The sequence below is a fragment of the Hesperophylax consimilis genome, unplaced genomic scaffold (genome assembly GCF_061612785.1).
Source record: "Hesperophylax consimilis isolate HC1 unplaced genomic scaffold, BYU_Hcon_1.0 scaffold_51, whole genome shotgun sequence".
Classification (NCBI taxonomy): Eukaryota; Metazoa; Arthropoda; class Insecta; order Trichoptera; family Limnephilidae; genus Hesperophylax; species Hesperophylax consimilis.
The window spans coordinates 271,941-281,358 of record NW_028301281.1 but is presented as its reverse complement, the minus strand read 5'-3'; the positions used below and the strand labels follow the sequence as shown (position 1 = coordinate 281,358).

The window sequence follows — 9,418 nt, the reverse complement described above, 5'->3', positions numbered from 1 at the left end:
AAATACGTCAAAATTGCCTTTGTATCATTTTGTTTATTCTTTTACAAATCAAAATCACGGTCAAAGGTCAAATCATTGAACGAGATTGTTATCAATTCCTTGCATTCCTTTTCTAAAGGCTCTAACGCTCTACAGCCAGCATCTAACATCACCTCACCTTTATTGCATGTTCATCTGAACTATTTATACGCAATTTCTAAACATACAAGTAATATAACACAAGTTTATTACACGAGTAACCTACAAACTACTGTGCGAAAAACACCTTGCTTGAAAGACGATAAGAGTTACCAAAAGAGTTCGATTTACGTCCGACTTCCAGAAACCAGCAAGGGGTCATGTTTTTACGCTTGCTAGAAGACTCCTCTTTGTAAGCTTATTCAAACAAAAATCGGGGGAGAACGAAAAGAACAGAATGAAAAAGAACAGTTGCTAGAATACACCGAAATGTCATAAAATAACAATAATGAACCTTGGTGGTAAAATGGTTAGCTCGATGAAGCTAGACGGTGGTATAGTAACTTGAGTGTGTAAATGTAAGATCTAGAATAACAGAGCACCAAGCTTGGCGCTCGAATCTAGGCACGCGGCTGACTACTGAATTTGTCATCCAACACTGAGGAATTATGATTTGAATTTAAATGTACACAGTTTAAATGTGTCCTCAATTCAGATCATCCTGGGGGAGGAGAAAGGCTTAATTGATTAAAGCTACAAGTACAAGTAAGCAATGTACGATGAAAGAAAAACACTAGTATCAATCCTGGCTTACCCGGGATAATGCGGGCCGGGCTGAGCCTGCGACCTGGTCCCCGTCGCGTACAGCTGCTGCTGGAAGTTGTGGAACTGCTGCGCATAGTTGGGGTCTGCCGTGCTCGGCATCACAAAGCCCTGTGAGGATTTGAAGCCGGCCCCGGGCCCGCCCATGGACGCCGGCAGTGGCTGCGAACTGTGCGGCGCCCCCATGCGCATGGGCCCGCCCTTCATCATCGGCCAGAAGTTGGGATTGCACACCATCCCACCACCCGGAGGGATTCCGCCTTGGAAGGGGTCCGCCATCTTCGGCGGGGAGTTGAAGCCGCCGGGGTAGTGCGGCATGCGGATCATTCCAGGGCCGCCGCGCATTGGACCCATCATCGGGCCCTGCGGCCACATAGGCCCCATCATTTGATCGGACATATCCATGCGTGGGCCCATTCCCGGCTGCTGATGTTGTCCCATTGGCCCGCCACACGGTCCACCAGAAAAATATTGCATATTCATGTTATTTTTTTGTTCCATGTGCATTGGGTTTGCGACCCATTGTAAGAAGTCCAAACTAGGCGGGCCTCTCGGGCCTGCGGAGCAAGGGAGTTGCGGCCGCGTCGGGAGGTGTTGAATGGTGTTTGGGGCGCTGGCTTTGACTTGCACGTTGGCCCCGTTGAAGGCGGCGATTTTGCCGGGAGGCATGCGCGGTCCGCCCATCATGGAGGGGTCCGGAGGACCGAAGCCCATGGGACCCATAGAGGCGTCGCCTATCTTGGGGTTCATATTCATGCCGAAGGGGAAGTCTCCAGGGCCCATCATGCCGTCCATAGGGCCCACCGCGCCCATTTCTCCCATGTTACCAACTGTGGAAAGAGAAAACATTGTCAGTTTCGAAGCGAATCTCTGTTTCAAATCCCACGTATTTAATAATCATAATATGAGATCATTTATTAATGGATTTGTAATATAAAGAACATATGAAGCCCTTCTTCGCAGTATTCTCGAATATAACTCCATTATTTGGGCCCCTTCTGAACAAAACAGTACAAAAGAGATTTACGCATTACATATATACGAGAGAATATACGATTTATTTACAGGAATGGTACTCATCAGGTTAGGTACTCACCCACATCCTGCATGAGCAGCGCAGCATGGTGGTGCGGATAGGGATGCGGGGGCCCTCCTGTCAGCTGCTGAGACATCTGCGCCAGTGATGAAGTGGGATCGAAGCCCCCGCCCGCTCCGCTGGGTGCCAGTGGCGCGTGCTCACCTCGCACCATCCCGCCGCCCTGGGATAAAATACAATGTGTTAGGTTAGTTGACGAAAAATAATTCATGTAGGTAGCTACTATAGGCTCGAACTAACCTAATAGTAACCCAAGCAATCAGGGACATCAAGTCAATAAGAGAGTCACAGGACCTAAGAAGGTTGTAACCTAGTTTGAAAAATGTCAATTTCACCTCTCCTCTCCTTCCTTTCCTTAAAAAGACCCTCCAGATCCCAGCACACAGAACCCCAAGGATGTAGTCCACACAAATCCTAAGCTAATGAAACAATAATCTTAACCATGAAGCAGAAAACTGGCATCATTAAATTAGCACAGCTTTCCCCCCCAAGAGAGATCTCGGTCAGAGCAAATATTTTCAGTCAAAAATTTTCAGGAATAATAAAACAGAACACTTAGATACATAGCAATCACATACCTCGGGTCCACCTGGATTGCCCTGCATTCCTGTGGGACTGTCATCCATATTCCCTTGGGCCCCATATTCTCCAGGTTTCCGCACGCCATTCCCTTCCCCATGTTCTGCTGCTGCATGGAATGGTGTCCGGGCGACGAAGACGACATGGACTGGGAGGCGGTGGCCCCCGAGGGAGCTGCCGTGGACGCCGGAGGTTGTTGTCCTTGCTGTTGTTGCTGGCCCTGTTGCTGTTGTTGTTGTTGCTGGCCCTGCGTAAGGGTTGTTATTGATAGCGGCTCAATTTAAAATATTACACGACGTAGTGCATCGCCTTAACTCTTTAAATGTAATAAATTTTCATTGACAACAAAAAAATTAGGAGACAATCTCATTCAGAATAACTTAGAATAAGAATTTATATTAGGTTGGAGAATATTTCCGTGCACATCTCTATTTGTAGCCATCCAAATTTGTATTGCCCTTTGTTTTAATTGAGAATAAATTAATGACATTATTTTCAATATTTAAGAATATATCGTATGGCAAAGGCTTGGTGGCACAGAATGGACACTTTTTTAATTGGAGAAAACACAGATACAGACAGTAATAAACATGACATTAAAAAAACATTAATTGGAGAATTCGCCTGCATCCTGACTTTTTCTCACAGTCTAACTAGCAAAACTATAAGAATTTGGCCGGGAGACCAATCTTTGGCGAAATTGAAAATGTTAAACACAAAGCAGTCTTGTAAATAAAAGCGTACTCACCAGGTATATTGGAGTTGGGAGTCTGCGGGTTATTTGATCCCGGGAAACTGGGACTGTGGTCCAGCGAGTATCGCCCCGCTCGGTCCATGTGGGGCCCCTCACTCGAGTTGTGGCCCTCCGGGGTGCATGGCATCATACTGGATCGAAAAAAGATTAATATTCATTAGAAAAAATATATATTAAAAAAGAAGGTTTCAACCATTTCTTTTTTATCTGAATATAACCACACAAGAGTCCCAATTGCTCCCAACCGTCTGGAGCCAGTGGATCGGGACTATGAATTGAAGTATGCTTTAAGGTTGAAAGTAGTAGGGAGGGGAAGGAGATGGGGAAAAAGAAGGTGAGGAAATTTTATGAGCTATTCAGATATGGTCACCAAACATGGCTAAAACCATTTCAAGCAACGTTGGGACGATACTGAAAGTATGTGTCTTGTAAGTGGCGCAAGTATTTTTTTATGTGAAACTACACAAGAGTCCCGATTGCTCCCAACCGTCTGGAGCCAGTGAGACTATCTCCAATCGTGCTATGTTGTAAGGCTGAAGGTAGTGGGGACTTGAAGGAGATTGGGAAGAGGAAGGTGGGGAAGTATACTCTAAACATATATTATTTTAATTAATTAATTAATTGTGAAATAACACTAATTAACAAGACCGCAAATATGCAAATTGTTGGGGAAAGGCGATTATTTGTAGATTTCTTGTTGTAAAATGTGCCACAATCATTAGATAGGCCACAATTTCAGAAAAAGTGGGTGCTATTTGTTATGCTGGGTAACTTATTGAGAAATGTGAGAAATCTTATCATACAGGAGTAAAATAAAATATGTATAGTTTTAAGTTACTAGTTGTAAGTCTCTAGCTATTGATCTTAGTTATAAGCCACTAGTAATAAATCAAAGTTATAAGTCAAAGTGATGGAGAATAGGTTAAATGTATAAATTAAGCTGTTAAGCGCCCTGAAGATGATTTTCTTTCAAAAACGGCATTATAGAAATGATCCAATCATTATTATTATAATTTAAATGCAAAATACGAAATTTTCAGGTGTGTAATAAAATTACTTCTTGGGGGAAGCGTGTTAACCCGTTGGATACAGATATCACAGCAGTTACGTTGCGAGCAGTCGTGCCCCATTAGTGGACGTCACAATAGTTGTCCTGTGTAACGTTTAAGGTTAAACACAATGCTCGTTATATTCTACGTGTTCATAGATGGCGTTTTATTCAAATACGCTTTTTACATACAAATTATTTGTTTGCGCCCGTACGTATGCAATGTGAATATGATAAAGACTCTACAAAATTCTTTCAGACAACATAAAAAAATGTGATTCACAAAAAAATTTCAAAGATTATGTAAAAACTTGGATCAAAAATATTAATAGGGCCTTTACCGGTGCATTCACCCAAATTCGCCGCTATTGAAGTCACCACTTTATTGAGCGAATACATCTAAATACAAATACAGGTATGTTCAAAGGTATTAGGAACTAACTTGAAAAATCTCTGTGAACGAGGGTAGCAAGTGCCATTCGGGTACAGCACGATGACGAGATAGACAGTCCGGGAGTCATCACCAATTCCGGCAGCTACCGCTCGGGAATTGAGATGGTGGGTTCGATCGCTCACCCTGACGTCACCTATACATCTGCCGCTGTTTGAGCATTACCTGACAACCGATGCCTCTGATCAGGGTTGGGGTGCCCAGCTGGACGAAAAGCTTCTCAGCGGTGTGTGGGCTGATGACCAGCTGAATCTTCACTCCAATGTAAAGGAGATGCTCGCCGTGTTGGCTGCCTTGTCTCCTCACGCGCTTGAGCTATCTGGCTCGGGTCTTCTGATCCAGTCGGATAACAGGTCTGTCGTATCTTATCTCCGCAAGGAGGGTGGTACCAGGTCAACTCAACTCCTGAGCTGTACTCGACTAGTGCTAGATGTTTTGGATAAACACTGTGTCTCCATGACAGCACAATACTTACCCGGTCGTTTCAATGAAGTAGCGGACTGTCTATCTCGTCATCGTGCTGTACCCGAATGGCACTTGCTACCCTCGTTCACAGAGATTTTTCAAGTTAGTTCCTAATACCTTTGAACATACCTGTATTTGTATTTAGATGTATTCGCTCAATAAAGTGGTGACTTCAATAGCGGCGAATTTGGGTGAATGCACCGGTAAAGGCCCTATTAATATTTTTGATCCAAGTTTTTACATAATCTTTGAAATTTTTTTGTGAATCACATTTTTTTATGTTGTCTGAAAGAATTTTGTAGAGTCTTTATCATATTCACATTGCATACGTACGGGCGCAAACAAATAATTTGTATGTAAAAAGCGTATTTGAATAAAACGCCATCTATGAACACGTAGAATATAACGAGCATTGTGTTTAACCTTAAACGTTACACAGGACAACTATTGTGACGTCCACTAATGGGGCACGACTGCTCGCAACGTAACTGCTGTGATATCTGTATCCAACGGGTTAACACGCTTCCCCCAAGAAGTAATTTTATTACACACCTGAAAATTTCGTATTTTGCATTTAAATTATAATAATAATGATTGGATCATTTCTATAATGCCGTTTTTGAAAGAAAATCATCTTCAGGGCGCTTAACAGCTTAATTTATACATTTAACCTATTCTCCATCACTTTGACTTATAACTTTGATTTATTACTAGTGGCTTATAACTAAGATCAATAGCTAGAGACTTACAACTAGTAACTTAAAACTATACATATTTTATTTTACTCCTGTATGATAAGATTTCTCACATTTCTCAATAAGTTACCCAGCATAACAAATAGCACCCACTTTTTCTGAAATTGTGGCCTATCTAATGATTGTGGCACATTTTACAACAAGAAATCTACAAATAATCGCCTTTCCCCAACAATTTGCATATTTGCGGTCTTGTTAATTAGTGTTATTTCACAATTAATTAATTAATTAAAATAATATATGTTTAGAGTATACTTCCCCACCTTCCTCTTCCCAATCTCCTTCAAGTCCCCACTACCTTCAGCCTTACAACATAGCACGATTGGAGATAGTCTCACTGGCTCCAGACGGTTGGGAGCAATCGGGACTCTTGTGTAGTTTCACATAAAAAAATACTTGCGCCACTTACAAGACACATACTTTCAGTATCGTCCCAACGTTGCTTGAAATGGTTTTAGCCATGTTTGGTGACCATATCTGAATAGCTCATAAAATTTCCTCACCTTCTTTTTCCCCATCTCCTTCCCCTCCCTACTACTTTCAACCTTAAAGCATACTTCAATTCATAGTCCCGATCCACTGGCTCCAGACGGTTGGGAGCAATTGGGACTCTTGTGTGGTTATATTCAGATAAAAAAGAAATGGTTGAAACCTTCTTTTTTAATATATATTTTTTCTAATGAATATTAATCTTTTTTCGATCCAGTATGATGCCATGCACCCCGGAGGGCCACAACTCGAGTGAGGGGCCCCACATGGACCGAGCGGGGCGATACTCGCTGGACCACAGTCCCAGTTTCCCGGGATCAAATAACCCGCAGACTCCCAACTCCAATATACCTGGTGAGTACGCTTTTATTTACAAGACTGCTTTGTGTTTAACATTTTCAATTTCGCCAAAGATTGGTCTCCCGGCCAAATTCTTATAGTTTTGCTAGTTAGACTGTGAGAAAAAGTCAGGATGCAGGCGAATTCTCCAATTAATGTTTTTTTAATGTCATGTTTATTACTGTCTGTATCTGTGTTTTCTCCAATTAAAAAAGTGTCCATTCTGTGCCACCAAGCCTTTGCCATACGATATATTCTTAAATATTGAAAATAATGTCATTAATTTATTCTCAATTAAAACAAAGGGCAATACAAATTTGGATGGCTACAAATAGAGATGTGCACGGAAATATTCTCCAACCTAATATAAATTCTTATTCTAAGTTATTCTGAATGAGATTGTCTCCTAATTTTTTTGTTGTCAATGAAAATTTATTACATTTAAAGAGTTAAGGCGATGCACTACGTCGTGTAATATTTTAAATTGAGCCGCTATCAATAACAACCCTTACGCAGGGCCAGCAACAACAACAACAGCAACAGGGCCAGCAACAACAGCAAGGACAACAACCTCCGGCGTCCACGGCAGCTCCCTCGGGGGCCACCGCCTCCCAGTCCATGTCGTCTTCGTCGCCCGGACACCATTCCATGCAGCAGCAGAACATGGGGAAGGGAATGGCGTGCGGAAACCTGGAGAATATGGGGCCCAAGGGAATATGGATGACAGTCCCACAGGAATGCAGGGCAATCCAGGTGGACCCGAGGTATGTGATTGCTATGTATCTAAGTGTTCTGTTTTATTATTCCTGAAAATTTTTGACTGAAAATATTTGCTCTGACCGAGATCTCTCTTGGGGGGGAAAGCTGTGCTAATTTAATGATGCCAGTTTTCTGCTTCATGGTTAAGATTATTGTTTCATTAGCTTAGGATTTGTGTGGACTACATCCTTGGGGTTCTGTGTGCTGGGATCTGGAGGGTCTTTTTAAGGAAAGGAAGGAGAGGAGAGGTGAAATTGACATTTTTCAAACTAGGTTACAACCTTCTTAGGTCCTGTGACTCTCTTATTGACTTGATGTCCCTGATTGCTTGGGTTACTATTAGGTTAGTTCGAGCCTATAGTAGCTACCTACATGAATTATTTTTCGTCAACTAACCTAACACATTGTATTTTATCCCAGGGCGGCGGGATGGTGCGAGGTGAGCACGCGCCACTGGCACCCAGCGGAGCGGGCGGGGGCTTCGATCCCACTTCATCACTGGCGCAGATGTCTCAGCAGCTGACAGGAGGGCCCCCGCATCCCTATCCGCACCACCATGCTGCGCTGCTCATGCAGGATGTGGGTGAGTACCTAACCTGATGAGTACCATTCCTGTAAATAAATCGTATATTCTCTCGTATATATGTAATGCGTAAATCTCTTTTGTACTGTTTTGTTCAGAAGGGGCCCAAATAATGGAGTTATATTCGAGAATACTGCGAAGAAGGGCTTCATATGTTCTTTATATTACAAATCCATTAATAAATGATCTCATATTATGATTATTAAATACGTGGGATTTGAAACAGAGATTCGCTTCGAAACTGACAATGTTTTCTCTTTCCACAGTTGGTAACATGGGAGAAATGGGCGCGGTGGGCCCTATGGACGGCATGATGGGCCCTGGAGACTTCCCCTTCGGCATGAATATGAACCCCAAGATAGGCGACGCCTCTATGGGTCCCATGGGCTTCGGTCCTCCGGACCCCTCCATGATGGGCGGACCGCGCATGCCTCCCGGCAAAATCGCCGCCTTCAACGGGGCCAACGTGCAAGTCAAAGCCAGCGCCCCAAACACCATTCAACACCTCCCGACGCGGCCGCAACTCCCTTGCTCCGCAGGCCCGAGAGGCCCGCCTAGTTTGGACTTCTTACAATGGGTCGCAAACCCAATGCACATGGAACAAAAAAATAACATGAATATGCAATATTTTTCTGGTGGACCGTGTGGCGGGCCAATGGGACAACATCAGCAGCCGGGAATGGGCCCACGCATGGATATGTCCGATCAAATGATGGGGCCTATGTGGCCGCAGGGCCCGATGATGGGTCCAATGCGCGGCGGCCCTGGAATGATCCGCATGCCGCACTACCCCGGCGGCTTCAACTCCCCGCCGAAGATGGCGGACCCCTTCCAAGGCGGAATCCCTCCGGGTGGTGGGATGGTGTGCAATCCCAACTTCTGGCCGATGATGAAGGGCGGGCCCATGCGCATGGGGGCGCCGCACAGTTCGCAGCCACTGCCGGCGTCCATGGGCGGGCCCGGGGCCGGCTTCAAATCCTCACAGGGCTTTGTGATGCCGAGCACGGCAGACCCCAACTATGCGCAGCAGTTCCACAACTTCCAGCAGCAGCTGTACGCGACGGGGACCAGGTCGCAGGCTCAGCCCGGCCCGCATTATCCCGGGTAAGCCAGGATTTTTTTTATTTTTTTTATTTTTTTTATTTTTTTATTTATTCTTTAATATATTTGTTAAACAATGGTATAGTATATTGTCCTCCACGCTAGGAGTTCACCTGTGTTGTGGAGGACTTTTTCAATTGTAAAGTTATATAATTCTAAAATAATACAGTGGAGTTGGTTACACAGAGAAACATTAAAAATTAAAATATAAAATCGATT

The 9,418-nt window shown here is 43.8% G+C and overlaps 2 protein-coding genes across 2 annotated transcripts; one reads left to right on the top strand and one right to left on the bottom strand.

Annotated features, from left to right (window-relative positions):
- Positions 1 to 768: 768 nt before the first annotated feature.
- On the bottom strand, positions 769 to 3,341 carry LOC149408837 (uncharacterized). The gene is made up of 3 exons (XM_089650384.1): positions 2,455 to 3,341; positions 1,877 to 2,039; positions 769 to 1,610 (listed from the first exon to the last, which is right to left on the bottom strand). The coding sequence occupies exons 1-3, from the start codon at positions 2,500 to 2,502 to the stop codon at positions 769 to 771; spliced, it is 1,053 nt and encodes a 350-aa protein (XP_089506510.1). The 5' UTR covers positions 2,503 to 3,341.
- Positions 3,342 to 6,633: 3,292 nt separating this feature from the next.
- Positions 6,634 to 9,206, top strand: LOC149408836 (uncharacterized). The gene is made up of 3 exons (XM_089650383.1): positions 6,634 to 7,520; positions 7,936 to 8,098; positions 8,365 to 9,206. Exons 1-3 carry the CDS (start codon positions 7,473 to 7,475, stop codon positions 9,204 to 9,206), a joined length of 1,053 nt encoding a protein of 350 aa, XP_089506509.1. The 5' UTR covers positions 6,634 to 7,472.
- Positions 9,207 to 9,418: the final 212 nt, after the last annotated feature.